Source organism: Stylophora pistillata, chromosome 9 (genome assembly GCF_964205215.1).
Source record: "Stylophora pistillata chromosome 9, jaStyPist1.2, whole genome shotgun sequence".
Lineage (NCBI taxonomy): Eukaryota > Metazoa > Cnidaria > Anthozoa > Scleractinia > Pocilloporidae > Stylophora > Stylophora pistillata.
In genome coordinates, this window is record NC_142527.1 from 10111998 (window position 1) to 10132700 (window position 20703).

General features: G+C 41.2%; 2 protein-coding genes and 1 pseudogene across 2 annotated transcripts in view; all 3 read right to left on the bottom strand.

Moving 5' to 3' along the window:
• Window positions 1–887: 887 nt before the first annotated feature.
• Window positions 888–9303, bottom strand: LOC148723213 (uncharacterized). Its single transcript, XM_088734092.1, has 6 exons — window positions 8355–9303; window positions 5206–6162; window positions 4383–4920; window positions 3908–4104; window positions 2498–2848; window positions 888–2019 (listed from the first exon to the last, which is right to left on the bottom strand). The coding sequence occupies exons 1-6, from the start codon at window positions 8369–8371 to the stop codon at window positions 1623–1625; spliced, it is 2457 nt and encodes an 818-aa protein (XP_088590218.1). The 5' UTR covers window positions 8372–9303; the 3' UTR covers window positions 888–1622.
• Window positions 9304–11134: 1831 nt separating this feature from the next.
• On the bottom strand, window positions 11135–11998 carry LOC148723214 (uncharacterized; annotated as a pseudogene).
• Window positions 11999–13386: 1388 nt separating this feature from the next.
• Window positions 13387–20703, bottom strand: part of LOC111337645 (uncharacterized) — an 8028-nt gene continuing 711 nt past the window's right edge. Inside the window, exons 2-6 of the mRNA XM_088733137.1 lie at window positions 18871–19828; window positions 17948–18488; window positions 17059–17255; window positions 16305–16655; window positions 13387–15812 (exon numbers count right to left, since the gene is read on the bottom strand). Of these exons, the coding sequence (XP_088589263.1) occupies window positions 15416–15812; window positions 16305–16655; window positions 17059–17255; window positions 17948–18488; window positions 18871–19823 (2439 nt within the window). The 5' untranslated portion in view covers window positions 19824–19828 and the 3' untranslated portion in view covers window positions 13387–15415. The remainder of the gene's footprint in view (window positions 15813–16304; window positions 16656–17058; window positions 17256–17947; window positions 18489–18870; window positions 19829–20703) is intronic.

Consider the following 20703-nt stretch of genomic DNA (forward strand, 5'->3'; position numbering starts at 1 on the left):
ATAAGTTAAGCGCGAAAGAACTTTTGCTTAAGGTGTAGAGGGAGCTGAAAGAGGAATTAGTCGGTGCCGCTGAGAGGGAGGAGCCCTCGGGAGGAGGGTGGGGAAGCCACAGGGGACCTGGGTTGTCTGGGCTCCCTGTGGGGAAACTAGTAGAGACTCTGTTGTCAGTAGACTTGCGAGAAGAGAGATTTTGCATGCAACAGTGTATAAAAGGTCTTCAGACTATCCCTGGGGATTTCTACGACCAATAGTATTGCTGCCACGAGATGCGGGGATTATCTGATTTACAAATTTGACATACAGCTTATACGTAGGTGTGAATAGTGACATGTTTCAGTCTACAAACCTTTCCCTTTACCTGACATCATTGTTTCTTTTATTTTACTTTCGCCATCCCCCTTATTTAAGAAATTAAGAAAACCACTACGGCAACGGCAAAGGGAACGTCCCTAAACAAAAGATTATATAACAGAACAATGACTGTGCACGTGCGTTATAAAGCTTTGCAAGGTTCTTTGCGTCCTCTGCAAAACAACAACATGAAATGACCAAACTTTGCGTTGTCTGGAGAACATGAACGACGATAGCTAATTTCTTAAATTTCTATTTCTGATTTATCGCTGTGTTCCATATTCAGTTTGGAGATAGTTTTGACGATATGGAACAAACTAAAGGACTTAGAGTATCGCGAGATTCGTGGGTAAAATATAAGTTAATTTTTTAATCCGACTTTGTCCACAGCGTTGCCATCGTCGTTTCTTAAACTCCTTGTTAAAAACTGAATTTTATGCGAAATGGCTTTGTTTCTTTCGACGGAAATAGTAGAAAGACAAATATCGACGTGGATGTGGGTTATTGTTTTGAAGCCAACAGATCTACAATCATGATAAGCCTGAAAATAACTAATGCAGTTTAATGATATTCCCGAAAAATTCTCTGCTATCTCTCCAAGACTCCCTTATTTGCCAAATCTGCGATATGTCATTCAGCCATTTGTTGTTTCAGCTGAGAAAGCATAGTTGTACAGCAAAATAATGTTAAAGAGAATACCAGTAACGCTTTGGTAATCTCTTAGTTTCTTCTTATAATTTCTTTCCAGCATGCATTTCCTTTGGGAGTGTCGTTACATAACATCCTAATGCGCTCGAACCAGGAAACTGGAGTGCTCAAGTCGAGGCTACTGGTAAAAAAACCTGTGAAAGTCGTGAATTCTGATGGGGACGAAATTCGCAAATGTACACAACTTTACATGCTTCGTTAGAACTTTTGCAATTTGAAGAAGAGCCAAAGTCTGCTTCATTATATCTACTTTTTCCATTAAGGTTACTACTAGGCTAAACTTTCCTGCGTCTAAAACATCAAAGTGGATAATTGGTCGGGAATAAACTCGAGAGTTATAATGCTAAAACACTGGATAAAAATTGGAATATTGATAGACTTAAACCGAGGGTGAACTACTCATTCTGCAAACCATTTGACCTTTGTACACAACGAGTTGAACCCTTTAACCCTCTTTTCAATATCAAGCAGACAAGCTATGAGTGCAAAAAAATATGTAAGGAGATAATAAGTTAATCCAATATCAATATCCTAACATCCTAACAGACTCGGTTGAGAAACAATCACACTTCAAGGACGTCCTGGTTATCCTTGAGAAATTCAGCAGCTTCTGCATCGACGCATGCTCGGAAGCCTTCGCGATGATAGGCAGAGAACATTAAAGGTGTGAAGAATTGATTGGCTGTGGAGTGATTCGGGAACTTTTGGCAAAGGAACTCAGAGAAACCGCTCAGGCTGGACTGTTTGTTACAACATGCACAACAACAGAAGGTCAACTTGTCGACGTCCCCTTCGTTTAGATAGGGACTTTTCCCCCAGTCACGTGCCTCCAGATGGAGACCAAATTCTTCCCAGGTTTTAACCTCGCTGTTTTCACCTTTTCGTGGATCTCTCGGTCGAATCAATAAAATGTCGCCTTCACCAACTTTGCGGCCGTTTTCGTAGTATTCAACTTTGAATCTAGTGAAAAAAGCAAATAAATGAATTGTTGTTCTCGAATTTAAAGAACTTTTTTCTACAAAAGGCAGGTAATTCATTGTGCCGCACAGAACTTCTTTCATCTTAAATGGGAAAACATCGTAATCCTTCGACAAGATACAAAACTATGAAAGAGGCAGAACAAGACAAAAAAGAGCAGTGATAGCTGACTAAGAATGCAAATGACGAACTCGGGCCTAGGCTTGTTAGGATACACAACCGTAGGTGGCCCCTATAAACAACGAGAGACTAGCTATCGTAAGCCGAGGGAAACTAACGGGACTTCATCTTCTCTTCCGCAAACTCAAGGCCACACCCCGCTTCCCCCCCCCCCCCCCCCCCAACAGCCCTCCCTGATTGAAGCTAACCAGGTGTCGGTAGATCCAGGCGTGTTTAAAGCGGAAATCGATGACAAAGAAGAGATGGTAATGAATAAAGGACAAGTTTTGTAGACACCTACTTGAAATGTCGAGGTTTTCTTTCATTTGGTTGCTGCAGCTTCACGAAGTTCTCTAACAGGTCTGAAATGACGTCACGACCGCTCTGGCCAATGAACGAACAGTTTAGGTCTTTTCGAGCGAGCATGAGTGCTTTCAGTAGGCTTTTACCATACTCCTTCTCATTAGAATAGGAACCACCATCCACCACGAGAATTTTCTTGAGTTTTTTCTTTAACAATGGTAGAATACCAAGATTTTCCACGTGGCCTCCATCACTGAGTAGTATCACGGGAGGAGGCATGGGGCCGATGCTGTCAATGGAAAGGCCTTCTTTCATACACTGCACAAAGGACACGTGCACAATGAACCACCTTGGAACACAACATAATATGAATAAAAGAGGGTGACTTTTGAAAGAAACTGTAACACTGAGTCATTGGGGGGGGGGGGGGGGGAATTACAAGATGATTTGGTTTTACGAAATGAGTTGGGGTTGTATATTGGCCGCCGTAAAGAGTTTAAACCTCACGTTTCGAGCGTTAAGGCCTATTGTAGATCGCAAACGCCTTATTCTTATTCCTTTGTTTATTGTTTTTTTTCAAACAGCGCTAGTTGTAGTAAAACTTCTGCGTGCGCTATGCTTTGTGTCATTTCGTAACGTTCCGTAACATAGCATGTATTTGAACTGTATCGTTCATCGCACTTTGTTCAGTTTTATCCAGTAAGTTACACTGTATTTCGTCGTACCGCTTCGTGCAGCTTTTTCGCCGCTAGGCAGTGACTCATCAGTATCGCAACAAATGTAAGTTTTGTATTATGTAGTTTTCATCGTTATCTTCGTTGTAGTTTTCCTAAGTGTATTTAACTTAATTTATGTTGTACTAGGTTTTCGTTCGCTATTTTCTTTGCAGTTTTAACCGTTTCGTGTCGTGTCGTGTCGTTTCTTTTCCTTTCGTTTCGTTCGATCTCTGCCGGCCACTCCCATCAATTGTTGAAATTAAATATTTCGAAACTCGCGTTAAAAGTTGTCCTGGAGTTTTCCTTACTGAAGGGTTAGTCGCCCATGGCAGTTACACCTATCGTCACATCTTTCATCACAGTCAGCGTCTGATTAGGTTTAACCCGGCACGTAACCAATATCTAGGCATGGATCGTTTGGATGTCTTCACCTTGCTATGATTTAGAACGATTTCAATGGAGCAGGATTGCGCTGGATCACTATCTAAACCGATCAGATGTAACACCAAGGAAAACAAACTTTGTCTGGCTAATTTTTCTTGCCCTTGAGGGTGGTTGCATGGAAAAACTTACCACGAGTCCTCATGGACTCTTTCCGATATTTCCTCTTGCACAGATTGGCATTACTTAGTATTTTGGATTGGATCTATCAACACACCACCGTAATGTACTTAGATTTACACAATCCTTACCTGGCTATCTTCTCCCATAAGTTTGGGTTTTTAACTCCTGTGTCAGCGAGAGCTCCAATGAGAGCCAACACCAGGTGAATTGCAAAGAATGTGAATACTCCAGCTTTAATTGACCACTCATCCCCTTCATTATAGTAAACCGCTGGTACGGCGATCAATGGAAGACCACGGAGAATATTGATGAGAATTGGGAGGAGCTGTTGTAAAGTGGAAAAGATACATGAAAGCTTGCAATGTTAATTGGTGACAGAATCCAGGAAGTCACTTTACTATTACTGTTCAGCATGGTATGTACTTTCCGAGCGAATATTGTGCTAAGGGGGGTGGGGGGGATCGGTCATTATTGATCACGGGGTGGGGTGGTGGAAGATTTTGGTTGTGTCATACTAAAATTTACCAGATCCTTCCATATGCCTCTTTAATATTCTTATGATCCTCTCCTTATTGGCAGTTAATTGATAGGGTAGCTTCTTACCTTCATGAACCATGATTCTTTTTTAATTGCCTCGTGGTTGCTGATCATTGAGGCTCCCATTTCTAGTCCAAGGAGCGTGGATAGGCGCAATACGTCGAGGTTATCATCGTAACTTGAAATCGCTGCTGCAGATGTCGCCATTGCGTCTGACAGCTCTATATCTTCAGGGCTCAGCTTATCCTTAAATGGATCGGTAGTCGATGGACCTTGATCCAAACGCTCAATTGTGGTAGGTGACATTGTCAGGAGATCATCATCCTTGTCAGAGCTGGCATCTTCCTTCCAGCAGTGGACAGTCATGTTTGATATATATTCAGGCTCCATGCTTCTGAGATCTGCCAGGTTCAAAGATTTCTTATGTGCTGACTCAATATCATTGGCCAAAGTATCAAAGCTGTCTTTCTGATCTCTAAGGCTGGACCATTGTTTCCGTTTTCTCTTCAGAAATGTCCCCAAGGGACTGAAGATTTCGCAGAGTATTACGAGCCATCCCTTCCCTGAACTTTCCTTTGAGTAAAATGCTTTCTGAAGTCTCGATCTGCAAATTGGAAGAGTTGATAGTGATTTTGCAAGTAATCAATAAAATAGAAAACATTGTACAGATAAGGGCGACGCGTTGGCCTAATGGTTATTGTGCTGGACTCTGTGCTGGACTCTGTACTCCCCCCCCAGGATCCCATACAGGGGGGAGTAGTAATATTCCTAATTACCTCCTTCGTAGGAAACCGAAAAAGGCGGCTCGGGCTGGATGGACCACATGACTCGAAAACAGACTTTACCTTTTGTACTCTGCAGATGAAGATTATCTTTTTTTCAGTCTTACCTGTTGAAGACATGAACGAGCCTCCTCCGTGATAGTGCTAGATAAGGTACAAACCATATGATAAACCCAGAGGCAAGGAGCAGCCTATTAAACAGCGCAGAAGAAAATACAACGCCGACAATCTTGGCTTCGTACACTTTCCAGTAGATGATGTAAGAGTAGAGATAAATCAAAATGCCATAGGATGCTTTATCCCGTAGCAGAGGAAGGACGAACCATATGACCCAACCAATCACTACAATAAGCGCCCGACTCCACAGAGGGATTTGAATAAAGAAATCATTGATTGCAAATGGGAGGAAAGTAAAACAAAGAAGTAAAAAGGAAATTGATGAGAGAAGTCTGAAATATTTAGACTTCTTCTTGGACAGTTTTTGCGACAGAATGTAAAAAATGACAAAGAGCACGACCAGAACTGAAAACAGGGTAATCTTAGTGAAAGCTACGGTTCCTTGACGAGAAAGACAGTGTTCTCGGATCTTCTGCGCTGTAGCGTTTGGTTGACTTGGAGAAGAGACTGCTGTAACGTGATCACAATCCACTTTGGCGCGAATTACCTTTCCAAAGATATAATCGATGATGAAGGCAAGTGGAATTGCGTGTGATCCATATATGACGATCGGTTCGATGAGGGTGACAGCAAGTACAAGGAAAAGCATTACAATCGTATCAAGGACTCCTTGATGTGGTTTCTCCCAGTTACAAAAATAACCTGCTCTTTGTCTCATGTTGTCGAAGAACTCTTCATGCCATTCCTCGCTGTCGTCTGCTTTCTTCTCTTTTCTGTATTTCCAATCTAGAAAGGCCGTACCTGTGTAGCCACCCCCTGACACGCAGCTTAGGTAGTCTACCTTTGCTTTACTCTGGAGCAGCATACGCAAGACCCCAGAGCATAGTGCCGCTGACCGAATTCCGCCACCAGAAAAAGCCAAACCAGTTTTAGTAGACGCCATATTGCTTGAAAGATAAAAGAGGTCATTATCAGTTCTAAACACCTACTAGTTCACAAAAGCATAGAGAACCGTTCTATATCCAAACGTGAGATATACACCCAATATCGGTCTCGAAGCCAGGCTCGGAAAATCATACGCCGTCGTCTTAACAGAAGAAAATTCTCTCCATCCTCAGTGCATTTGCATTGTACTGATTTCGATTTAGCATAGGTTACTGAAAATATTATTCGTTAGGGGTTAAAATTCGTCACCTAAGTCGAGCCCACGTCACGTCAAACTGCCGTTTCACAAAACGAATTACGTATCATTACAAGGAGTTGGCAGACGGTGCTGTGTTAATCGATTTTTTTGTGCAACACAAGTGTTTTGAGGTAAATTGAAAGTTGTTGTTTTGAGACTTTTCTAGTTAAGGGTCTTTCAGTACCAAGATGATTCATATTAGTTGTCTAATGATATTTTACCTCAGAGTGGATCCCATATCTCAACGATTGCACTACGCATGCAAAAAAACACTATCCAGTTCCTTTCTCTGCTCTTTATTCACTTTCCACGAGGACGGAAAGATTGAAGAGGAAATATGGATTGGTGTCTTGTGTTGGGGGGTTGTACCAACTCACTTGGACGAATTAACGAGAAGTACCCAGACACTTTTATTCTTTCCTACTACAACGCTTCAGATCTTTTCTTCTGTCACTGCTTTTTCTACTGCTGCTACTATTGCTGCTATTTTTCCTCTTTTATTCTCTTCTGGAGAGCTACTACAGCAACGCTCTATGCGTCTAATAATCATGCGAGAGGTACTAACGCTTTAAGTAGGAAAACCATAGACGTGTTTGGGCTAGCTGACCGTGAGAGTTTCCACAGTGTATGCGTTTATTTTGCAAAAAGGGGAAAACTGGTTGACCCTCACCGAAGTACTTGGCGAGCACCAAGGAACCAATTAAACGTTAACAGCTGCGCACAAGAATTGCGCACACAAACAGGAACTTCAGAGTGGGTAGAACTCAAGGTCAGCTTTACCAACGCAAACACGACCACCTGTGAAACTGTCTAATTGTCTAAATGTCTAACACGGTAACGAGGAAATCCGTGAGATGAGAAAACAGAAAAAACATAAATCTACCAAAACAACACGTCGGCGCAACAGGCAAGGATTAACAAAACAAAAGGCTTAAAAACATATTCCGTTGAATTCCGAATGATTTGGTACTTGAAGTGCGTCATACTTAGCAAACAAAAACCGTGACACGCCATGCGTTCGTTGCACATTACTTAAGATATGATGTTTTTGGGAATTTCGAAACAACTCCAAGAGTAGGCCTGTACTGATTGAGCTCGGCAACTTTTGAACAATTTTTGGCGCTTGAGACAACTTCTTGCAATTCTAACAACCTCGTGAAATGTTTTTATTATGAGGCAATTTTTTGAGCAAAATATAAGTTGATATCGGTTTTCGGTTTAGAGCATATATCAAGCACGAAAAAGTCCACGAATTCATAGAAAGCTCATAATTACGCAGATTTCTTGAATGAAGTTTTGAACGCATAACCTGTCAATTTATGCAAATTAGTTGAATGTTAATCAAACTTTTGAAAGCATAACCTGTTACTTGACAACGCTTTGTTTGGCAAGACGTCAAATGAACCATTCGTTTTGTTCCTTTAGACTTATAAATATTACTAAATGTTTTTGCAGCTATATATATTCCGAACAACTTTTGAAAGATAACTTCAAGTTTCAAGCTATTTTTCTTGACTAATGTTATCAATTATTATTATTTAACTATAGGAGAACATCAAGAAATTTAGGTAGCAGCTTTTGAAATTTGGGCAGCAAGTTTTTTGAAACTTTTTGGCATTCCAGTGAGATCCTTTGCAGCATTTTACGAGCACAATCGGGGCAGGCCTATCCAGAGGGACCATTAAAAAGTAGAAACTAGTAGAGTTTGGAGATGCTTTGCTTTCTTGTATTCCAAAAAATCAAAGCGAGATACTGTTTCGTACAGCAGCTTCTCTTTATCAATGACTGCCAGGGACAAAGGAATAGCTCAGGCTTAGCAAAACTACCATGTAACTGTCTGCCATTTCAAGAACTAGAATATTGTTTTATAAACGAGCAGGGGAAATTTGTGAGAAAACTATGAATTCCAGACAAATGGAGCTAAGGAAACCGGGTCAGATCGCTTATATATCTCACCTTTCTGTAAGCGCCATCGATCTTGTGGAATGAATTGGTTTGTGAAGATGAACTTAGACGGGAATATCAAGTGGGAGACGGAAGGGGATGGTCTTTTGCATGGATTGAAACTACCACTCCTTTAGCTCTAACGTCGCTGATAGAATAATTCCGAATCATACCTACCGTTTCTGTTTTGACAGGCGTGTTACTGACCGACTTTCAAAACACCTGCGACTAATTCTGGAATCATATGTGATTAAACGGACGCCAATCCGAAAATTATTCCGCATTCCAAGGTAAGAAGAATACAGAGAAAAGGAAATCTCACAACACGCGGTCATCACGTACGCAAGCTCACCGTTCTTACATTAATAGACGCGTTATTGACCAGCGTTTAAAACAACTGAAACTAATTCTGTTCACATTTCGGTCTGCAAATACGTGGAATCATATGTGCTTAACTGGACGCCAATCCGCGTTTATCAACACTTAAATACGTACGTCCCATCGGTCACTTAAGTAAATACATATATCTTATTAGACGTTTTGTTGTGTAGTATCGCTGAGTATTTTTACGAGTTGTGCCGTATTTTGACGAGCCCGTAGGGCGAGTCAAAATACAAATAACTCGTAAAAATACTCAGCGATACTACACAACAAAACTTCTAATAAGTTATTTATTATCCAACACGCCAAACTGTTGTTTCAGCGGGCGAATTTCGCGGATATTTATTTACAGGGAGTGCGTGACAGAAGTATGCGAAGCGGAACGGAATTGGCGCGTTGTTGTGTTGCTGTTTCTATTTTCTTCATAAAATGAAGAAATTTTCTGGTCGTCAAGCTGTTTTTCTTCGTTCGATTCATCTAATAAACTTGGATCTATATTTGCCAGGCATTTTGACTCTTCGTCGTCGGAAATATGATTCAACGGTACTCTACAATAGACGAGTACAAATACCGCGTGATATTTGTATTTTTCTTACAATAACATCGATCACTTTATTTCCTGGCGCATTCTCTCATCGCACTCACCGTACAACAGCTCAAGTAAAAGATGTAACCTCTGCCTCAAAGAAAAATTCCTAATCATCTGCCGGCCCGAACTATCAACACTAAACAAACGTAATGAACTCGTGTCTTCTTGCCGCCACAGAAGCAAAGCCCTTCTACGCAACAACTAAACTGTCAATTTCGCGCAGCATAAATTAGACTAGTTAGATCATGCAAATTATATTGTATATAAGCAATGGTAAAGTTTATTCTCATTAAATCCCCTGATGAGTGGGCGACCACGAAACAGGCTTGTAGTGATGAACTTGTAGTTTACTTGTCTTTTTCCTCCCACAATATATACTTCGCTCTACTTCTATGTATTGAGCACTGTTCAACGAAAATCAAGTCACACTTTATATATATATATATATATATATATATATATATGTATATGTATATATATATATAATCTAGGAATGGGTTGAAATCCTCATCAACTTAAAAGTGCTCATTTCTGTCATTTCTGACAGCCGCCTGATGATTGCTTCGAATGAAGCATGAAACTCAGAGTAGCGAATAAATGACCGAATAACCAACTCTTAGATTATATATGTATGTATGTATGTATGTATGTATGTATATAACGAGGGTCAGTCTATCTGTATGATTTTAGACCAAATCTGCACAATACGAACTTGATACATTTCATCCTTTATTAGATCCATTTTAAAATCGCAAAATTTAGTTCCTCAAATACAGGATTTTTTATTTTGTACAGTTATTTTATGAATTCGGTACTGAGCTGGTTTTTAAAAAGCTGTTTTTCACTTCCCTACATTTGATTAGTTTCGAAAAAAAAAGCCTCGAAATCTGATTGGTTGTTGTGTTTCAGTAAAGCTGTTTCTTTGGCCTGGAAAAAGATGCGATTGAGAGCAAAACTAGTGCGACTGCTGGTGAATAATTGCATCGATGAAAGACAATCACATTGCGAGGATCACCGGGGATTTCAAAATGAATCTAGTACCCGGAAACCATAATTGAAGCATGAATCTTTTGAGTTGTTTTCAATGCACCATCATTTAGAGCGATTTCAATAAAGTGGCAAAGGAATACCGGGATTGCAATGGTTTTTCTCCGGACCATCTTTTGAAGCAATCAGTTGTAAAACTAAGAAAAAACTTTTCTTCCCGTTCATTTCCTGCGCTTGAGGCCGGTGGTACTTTAAGATTTACCTCGAGTTCCTGTGGGCTCATTTGGATATTTCCATTTGTAGAAATTAACAGTTTTGATAATCTGTTTATGTTGTCCTTCAACAGCATTGTTAAAATATTTAACCTGTTTGAATGAGGTCTTAAACTGCTGTAAAACGTAATATCTAAAATTTATAATCCAAGCTATCACCGATCAACGGCATCATTGGGGATGATGATGCTGTTGATCGGCGAAAGCTTAGATTTAAAATTTAAAATTTTACTTTTTACAGCAGTTTAAGGCCTCATTTGAACAGTTTATATATTATAACATTTTTGAGTTCTTTGGTTTGGATCTATCGACACGCCATCGTAAAATTGGTACTTAGATTTACACAGTCCTTACCTGGCTATCTTCTCCCATAAGTTTGGGTTCTGAGCTCCTGTGTCAGCCAGAGCTCCAATGAAAGCCAACATCAGGTGATTTTACATAGAATACGAATACTCTAGCTTCAATCGACCATTCATCTCGTCCACTGTAGCAAACCGCTGGTACGGCGACCAATGGAAGACCACGGATAATATTTATGAGAATTGGGAGGGGCTGTTGTAAAGTAAAAACTATGCATAAAAACCTGCAGCATTAATTGATGACGCAGTGAAGGAAGTCGCCTTCTTTTTACTGTTTCATCAGAACATTTTATCTTAACTGCACTAGAGCATGCGCAGCATGACATGTACCTGCCAGGCGAGTATCATGCAAGAGAAGAACTCCCGATAGAGCAACTTCTTACCTTCATAAACCAAGGTTCTTTTTTAATTGCCTCAAGGTTGCTGATCATTGAGGCTCCCATTTCGAGTCCAAGAATGGTGGAAAGGCGGAATACTTTGAGGTTGTCGTCGTAACAGGAAATTGCTGCTGCAGATGTCGCCATGGCATCTGACAACTCTACATCTTCCGGGCTCAGCTTATCCTTAAATGGATCGACCGACGATGGAGCTCGATCTAAACGCTCTATGGAAGTAGGGGACATTGTCAAGAGATTATCATCCGTGTCAGAGCTGGCATCCTCCTTCCAGCAGTGGACAGTCATGTTTGATATATATTCAGGGTTTATGCCTCTGCAGCTGAGATCTGCCAGGTTCAAGGATCTCTTATGCGCTAGATTAATTGCATTCGCAGAAGTTTGAAAGAAACCTCTCTGATCTCTGGGGCAAGGTTCCTGCTTACGTTTTAATTTTCTTTCAGACATGTCCACAAGGGGCAGAAGCTGTCATGAGGAATTTCCCGCTATCCCTTGGTAACTAAAATTTTCTTTGAGTAAAATGCCTCGTGAAGTCTCCATCTGCAAAGTGACGCATTGAGCTATCAATTCAATAATAAACATTCTGCAAATAAAAAGTTACTTTTTTCAATCTTACCTGTTGAAGACATGGACAAGCCTCTCGCGTGATTGTACCAGGTAAGGTAAAATCCATATGATAAACCCAGAGGCATAGAGCAGCTTATCAAAGAGCGAAAAAGAAAACACAACACCAGCAATCTTGGCTTCGTACACTTTCCAGTAGATGATATAGGAATATAAATAAATTATAATGCCGCAGGATGTCTTTTTCCTCAGCAGAGGGAGGAAAAACCATACTGCTACACCAATCACAATAACAAGTGCCCGACTCCACAAAGGGATTTCTATATAGAGATTGACGATTGCAAATGGAAAGAACGTAAAGCAAAGAAGTAAAAAGGAGGTTTTCCAGAGAAAATCAAAGTATTTGGACTTTTTTCTGGACAATTTTTGCGACAGAATGTAAAAAATGACAAAGAGCACGACCAGAACTGAAAAGAGGGTAATCTTTCCTTTGTGATAAACAGGCCGGGGAAATTTGTGAGCAAATTATGATTTTCCAGACAAATAAAACTTAAGGTAACCGAGTCAGATCACTTATTTATCTCAGCTTTCTGCAAGCGCCATCGATCTTGTGGAATGAGTTTGTTTGTGAAAATCAACTTTGATGGAAATATCAAGTGGGAGGCGAAAAAGGATGGTGCCGGTGTTTTTCATGGATTGAAACTACCGCTCCTTTAGCTCTAGCGTCGCTGATAAAATCATTCTGAATCATACATACCATTCCTGTTTTGACACGCGTGTTACTGACCGACTTTCAAAACACCTGCAACTATTTCCGGAATCATATGCGAATAACCGAACGCCAATCCAAAAATATTCCGCATTCCAAGGTAAGAAGAATACAGAGAAAAGGAAGTCTCAAAACACGCGGTCATCACGCACGCAAGCTCACCGTTCCTGCATTGATAGACGCGTTACTGACCGACTTTCAAAACAAATGCGACTAATTCTGTTCACATTTCGGTCTGCAAATACGTGGAATCATATGTGCTTAACTGGACGCGAATCCGCGTTTATCGATAATAATAATAATAATAATAATAATAATAATAATGATGATAATAACAATAATAGTAATAATAATATGTATCGATTTCTATGGCGCATTTCCATGGAATGCTCTAATGCGCTTTACAACATTGCCCCCTTCCCTGCGCTTTACAACATGCCCCCTTCCCCCCATTCCCAGTAACCAGGCCAGACCACATGACAATAATCTCGTGGTGTGGGTTCTTTAATGTCCCCTGCCGAAATTAACTAATTGATAGATGCAGGAGACGGTACCTCCGGCTTTACGTCCTATCCGAGAAGACGAAGTAATGTGAGTGAAGCGTCTTGCTTAAGGACACAACGTCAAGCCCCAGCCAGGACTTGAACCCGGGCAATGGCTAAATATGTACTCGCCATCCCCCTTATTTAAGGGTTTGAGAAAACCACGACAGCAACGGCAACAGGAACGTCACTAAACAAAAGGTTTAATAAGCAGGAACAATGGCTATGCAGGTGCGTTTTAAATCTTTGCAAATTTCTTAGCGTCCTCTGCAAACAACAATGTGAAATGACTAAACTTTGTGTTGTCTAGAAAACGTAAACAACGACGGTTAATTTTTTAAATTTCTTTTTCTAATTTAACGCTGTGTTCCATATTCAGTTTGGAGATAGTTTTGCCGAGAAGGAACAAAATAACTGATTTAGAGTATCGCGAGATTCGTAGGTGAAGTATAAGTTCGTTTCTTAACCGACGTTAGGGACTTTAAGCAAACCACGACGGCGACGGAAACGAGGACCTGGAAAAACGAAAGATCTAATTGGCAGTACATTTCTTAGCCGTTCTCTTCAAAATAACAACGTGAAATTAACAAAATGTGCGTCGTTTGCAAATCAAAACCGCGACGGAAAATTATCTTAATTTCCATTTGGAACTCAACGCTATTTTTATACTTTAGTTTGAGGGTGAGTTGTGGCGCCATATGAGATGGTAAACACATGCAGCCATTTTCGAAATTCTAATGAAAAGCAGAAATTCATTTCTAAGTCGACGTCCTCCTTAACGTTGCCATGGAAACTCCTTAAGGTCCCTATTGTCCACGGCGTCGCCGTCGTCGTTTCCGTTAACAAGTGAATTTAAATGAGAAATGGCTTTGTTTCTTTTCGACGGAAATAATCGGAAGACAAATATATAGACAGATGTGGGTTATTTTGTTGGTCACTGTCCGTTAATCGTGCATCACGTGACGCAAAGAGGCCAATAGATCCATAATCGCGCGAAAATTAATTCGTGGGCTATAAGCGTCAACACAAGTTTGAAAATCGCCTATGCAGTTAAACATTACTTGAATTCTCCATCATCGCCATCATCTCTTTAACACTCCCTTATTTGCTAACGATGTGAACTGCCACTCAGCCAGTTGTTGTTTCAGCTGAGAAAGCGCAGTTCCACAGTAAAATAAAGTTAAAGACAATACCAATAACGCTGTGATAATCTCTTAGTTTGTTCTTATAATTTCTTTCCAACTTGCATTTCCTTTGGGAGTGTCGTTACACAACATCCTAATGCGCTCGAACCAGGAAACTGGAGTGCTGAAGTCGAGGGTACTAGTAAAATTCCCGTGAACGTCGTGAATTCTGATGACGAGGAAATTCCCAAAATCAAGTTGCATAACGCTGATGATGGCGATGATGGGTTATTTTGTTGGTCACTGTCCGTTAATCGTGCATCACGTGACGCAAAGAGGCCAATAGATCCATAATCGAGCGAAAATTAATTCGTGGGCTATAAGCGTCAACACAAGTCTGCGAGGATCCTGCATCATATGTATCTAATACCGCAGTACAAAAAATATATGAACTTCATATATTTCATTGTATCTCATTTATCACTTTCACGGGTTTATTACGAATCAACTCAACGGCCTGCTCCCAGTTGGCTTGTTAGCTCAATTGGTAGAGCGCTGCACTAGTATCGCAGAGGTCAGTGGTTCGAATCCCGTACAGGCCTGATTTTTTTCAGGTCTGATTTTCGCTATTGCTTAAATAGCGCTATCTACTGCGAGGATCCTGCATCATATGCTTTATACCTCGTTAGAATTTTTGGAACTTGAAGATAAGCCAAAGTTTGTTTCATTATATCTATTTTTCCCATTAAGGTTACTATTGGGCTAAACTTGCCTGCGTTTAAAACATTAAACATGGAGAATTGGTCGGGAATAAACCCGAGAGGTATAATGCTAAACACTGAATGATAAAATATTGATAGACTTAAACTGAGGGTGAACTACTCATTCTGCAAACCATTTGACCTTTGTACACAACGTGTTGAACCCTTTCACTCCCGCGACTGACCGAAAAGAAATTCCTCTTTACAACACCAAGCAGACAAGTTATGAGTGTAAAAAATATTATAAGCAAGGAAATTGTAAGTTGATCCAATATCAAATTCTCAGAACTAACATCGCTGACATCATTCAGACACTGGGTTGAGTCACAATCACACCTCATGGACATCGCAGTTATCCTTGAGAAATTCAGCAGCTTCCGCTTCTACGCATGCTCGGAAACCTTCACGATGATATGCGGAGAACATTAAAGGTGTGAAGAATTGATTGGCTGTGGAGTGATTCGGGAACTTGTGGCATAGGAACTCAGACAAACCGCTCAGGCAGGACTTTTTGTTACAACATACACAACAACAGAAGGTCAACTTGTCGACGTCCTCTCCTTTCAGATATGGGCTAGTCCCCCAGTCACGTGCCTCCAGATGGAGACCAAATTCTTCCCAGGTTTTGACCTCGCTGTTTTCACCTTTTCGTGGATCTCTCGGTCGAATCAATAAAATGTCGCCCTCACCAACTTTGCGGCCATTTTCGTAGTATTCAACTTTAAATCTAGTGAAAAAGCAAATAGATAAATCGTTCTCGAATTAAAGAACTTTTTTCGACAAAAGGCAGGTAATTCATTGTGCCGCACAGAACTTCTTTCATCTTAAATGGGAAAACATCGTAGTCCTTCGACAAAATACAAAACTATGAAAGAGGCAGAACTAACCAAAAAAAGAGCAGTGATAGTTGAAGAAGATTGCAAATGACGAACTCGGGCCTAGGCTTGTTAGGATACGCAACCGTAGGTGGCCCCTATAAACAACGATGGAGACTAGTTATCGTGCACCAGGGGAAACCAGTGGGACTTCATCTTCTCTCCGCAAACTCTGGGCTATACCCCCGCTTATAGCTTGGACCCTCAACCTCTTGCTCGAAAATCTGGGGCTTTCCTTGATTGAAGATAACCAGGTGTCGGTATAATTAGACGTGTTTTAAAGCGGAGCTCGATGATAAGAAAAAGATGGAAAAGAATTAAGGAGAAGTTTCGAAGACACCTACTTGAAATGTCGAGGTTTTCTTTTATTCGGTTGCTGCAGCTTCACGAAGTTATCCAACAGGTCGGAAATGACGTCACGACCGCCCTGGCCAATAAAGGAACAGTTCAGCTCCCTACGAGCGAGCATGAGTGCTTTCAGTAGGCTTTCTCCATACTTCTTCTCATTAGAACAGTAACCACCATCCACCACGAGAATTTTCTGGAGTTTTTTCTTTAACAATGGTAGAATACCAAGATTTTCCACGTGGCCTCCATCGCTGAGTAGTATCACTGGAGGGGGCATGGGTCCGATGTTGTCAATGGAAAGGCCTTCTCTTACGAACTTCACAAAGGACACGTGCACAATGAACCACCTTGGAAAACAAGAACATTGATGTATTTATGAAAAGGTGGAAAGTTTTTAAAGAAACTGTGGTGTTGAATTGGTGGGGAGATTAGTCCAAGGGGTTTTGGTGCACCTAAGCGGGGGTCTGGAGCGGGGATTATTAGTCGCCAACAGAGTATACGGGGGGACCATAAAAAGTGACCGCTTATTAACTGCCAATAAGGATCCTCCCCTCCGGCAGTAAATAATGACCGGTCCCTAGGAAGACATATCTTCGTCCTGCTCTTTTTGCCTAAGCTTAAGACCGGTTTTATTAAAAAATCTCACGGGGTCCTTATTTTTTTTTCTTTTATTCAGATTGACAATTGTGATTACTTTCTTGGGTCTATCGGCTCACCATTGTAATGTACTTAGATTTACACAATCCTTACCTGGCTATCTTCCCCCATAAGTTTGGGTTTTGAGCTCCTGTATCAGCGAGAGCTCCAATGGCAGCCAACACCAGGTGAATTGCAAAGAATGTGAGTACTCCAGCCTCAATCGAACTCTCATCCCCTTCGCTATAGTAAACAGCTGGTACGGCGATCAATGGAAGACCACGGAGAACATTGATGAGAAGTGGGAGAAGCTGTTGTAAAGTGAAAAAGATGGATGAAAGCTTGAAGTGTTAATCGGTGACAGAATCCAGGGATCGGTCATTATTTGCTATGGGGGAGGAGGGTGGGGGGAGGTTCGGGAGACCAAAGGGAATATTCATGAGGATTAGGAGGAGCTGTTGTGAAATAAAAAAAAGGATAAATTAAAGCTTGCAGGTCACGTAATCCAGGAAGTCGCCCGATTATTCTTGTTTCGTCAGCAGTAATGTGCCAAATAACTGTCATTGGTATAATTTCAGAGCTGAGCAAAGAGTTTCCAGCAATCTGATTGGTCGATGGGTTCCTTATATGACGCTATATAAACCGCTCCACGCGGTTTATATAAAATGTTAAAGTAAAATGTTAATAAATGTTACTAAAATGTTTTGATTTTAGAAATTTCTCTGTTGTTCAGCTCTGAAATTATACTAAAACAATTATTCGCCTCAGGTTTGGTGAATATTGTCAAATAATCCCCTCGACTTCGTCTCGGGGATGATTCGACGATATTCACAGAACCTGGGGGGAATAATTGTTAAATGAGAGTAGGGGGATAATAAGAATATTACAGTGTATGTCTTATGGACGGATCAGGTAAAATTTTAACGCGACTTAACCAAAATTCTCTGACTCTCCCTAACCAGGCGATGCATGTTTTCTGATCTCAGGCAGAGCATTTCCTTACCATCATGAACCATGACTCTTTTTTAATTGCCTCGAGGTTGCTGATCATTGATGCTCCCATTTCGAGTCCAAGAAGCGTGGCTAGGCGAAATACTTTGAGGTTATCATCGTACCCGGAAATCGCTGCTGCAGAAGTCGCCATGGCGTCTGATAATTCTATATCTTCAGGGCTCAGTTTATCCTTAAATGGATCGGCAGTTGATGGACCTCGATCTAAACGCTCTATGGTAGTAGGTGACATTGTCAGGAGATCATCATCCGTGTCAGAATCGGCATCTTCCTTCCAGCTGTGGACAGTCATGTTTGATATATATTCAGGCTCCATGCCTCTGAGATCTGCCAGGTTCAAAGATCTTTCATGTGCTGACTCAATGTCATTGGCCAAAGTATCGAAGCTACCTCTCTGATCTCTAAGGCGGGAGCATTGTTTCCGTTTTCTCTCCAGAAAAAACCCAATAGGGCTGAAAATTTCGCGGAGTATTTCCAGCCATTTCATGGCATTTAAACTTTCCTTTGAGTAAAATGCCTTGTGAAGTCTCCATCTGCAAATTAATTGAGTTGAAAGTGAGCAATCAATTTAATGATAAACATTCTGCGGACAAGGAAGACGCGGTGGCCTGGTAACACGGGTGTGCTAGACGCTGGCTCGAGAAGTCTGGGTCTCACAGTGCCTCTCTCCACCCAGGAGTCTAAATGAATACCAGCGATTGGTAAGGGACACCTGGTGAAATACTAGGGGGGTGGGGGTAAAATGAGATGGACTGGCATCCAATCCAGGGGGTGTACCAGTACTCCTTGTCGCTTCATGCTAAGGAAACTGGGATAAGCTCCGGCTGGGTGGGCCACTTGTCTCGAAAACAGACTTTCTATTATACGGATAAAAATTACTTTTTTCTGTCTTACCTGTTTTTTTTCCTGTCTTACCTGTTGAAAACATGAACGAGCCTCCTTCGTGATTGTGCTAGGTAAGGCACAAACCATATGATAAACCCAGAGGCAAAGAGCAGCTTATTAAACAGCGTAGAAGAAAATTCGACACCGACTATCTTGGCTTCGTACACTTTCCAGTAGATGATATAAGAATAGAGATAAATCAAAATGCCGAAGGAAGTTTTATCCCGCAGCAGAGGAAGGACAAACCATAAGACCCAACCAATCACTACAATAAATGCCCGACTCCACAGAGGGATTTGAATAAAGAAATCGTTGATTGCAAATGGGAGGAAAGTAAAACAAAGAAGTAAAAAGGAAATTGATGAGAGAAGTCTGAAATATTTAGACTTCTTCGCTGACAACTTTTGGGATAAAATGTAAAAAATGACAAAGAGCACGACCAGAACTGAAAACAGTGTAATCTTGGTGAAAGCTACGGTTCCTTGACGAGAAAGACAGTGTTCTTGGATTTCCTGCGCCGTTGCGTTTGGCTGACTTGGAGAAGGAACTGCTGTAACGTGATCACAATCCACTTTGGCGCGAATTACCTTTCCGAAAAGGTAATCGATGATGAAGGCAAGTGGAAATGCATATGATCCATAAATGACAATTGGCTCAATGAAGGTGACAGTAAGAACAAGGAGGAACATTACAATCGTATCAAGGATTCCTTGACATGGCTTCACCCAGTTACAGAAATATCCTGCTCTTTGTCTCATGTTGTCAAAGAACTCTTCATGCCATTCTTTGCCGTCATCTACTTTCTTCTCTTTTCTGTATTTCCAATCCAGAAAGGCCGTACCTGTGTAGCCACCCCCTGACACGCAGCTCAGGTAGTCTACCTTTGCTTTACTCTGGAGCAATCTACGGAGGACTCCAGAGCATAACGCCGCTGACCGAATTCCACCACCGGAAAAAGCCAAACCAGTTTTAGTAGACGCCATGTTGCCTGAAAGATGAAAAAAGCCACTACCACTTTTAAACACCTACTAGTTTAAGAAAGGACAGAGGATCGTTCTATTTTTTAAGAACCAAACGTATAAGATCTACGCTCAATATCAGTCTAAAACCAGGGGTCAAAATCTCACCCCTTCTTCCCGGGGGGGGGGGGGGGGGTGTAGGAGTTGGAGTTGGATTTTGGTTGTGTCACGATAAAATGTACCTGATTCCCCCTAATTGGCAAGGCTCTGCAATATTCATATGATGCCCCCTCATTGGCAGTTAATTAACAGTCAATTTCCTTTGGTCCTCCCCTTGATAATCTGTTTGCGACGACTGATCCGCTTTTCGTTCCCCCTGAAAGCCATGGGATTCCTCCAAAGTACCCCCCTGCCAAGTGATAAAAAAGTAATGGTCCCTGGGTCGTACCTGCCACAGTCGAACCAAAGTGATCGGTTACGACAGGTTTACCGCTCAATACAGGTTCCAAAGGATAAGGGTATTAAAAGAACACAATTTACAATAAAAGACATCGGTTATACCACAATTGACCTCTTTTAAGAGGTCAGTTAAAATGTGCAAGAAACTCGCTCAAAAGTACTACTAAAACTGATTTCGGGAGGTAAAAATGGCTTATATTTGACTGAAAGGTTATCTCCAATTTGATTTAAGTGGTTCGGCTTTAAGTGACGGTTCAATGCAGGTGAAGGAAAATGCAAATAGGCTGTCGCGACTCAGTAAAGGGTGACCACGACCGAGAACACAAAACAAGCACAAAAGCAAGTAATGGACGTCGAACTGGGAGTAGAGACAGGAAATAAAACTTTAGCTCGCAGCTCCTTGAGACACGGGATCCATTCTGAAATGAAATATAGACAACTGATG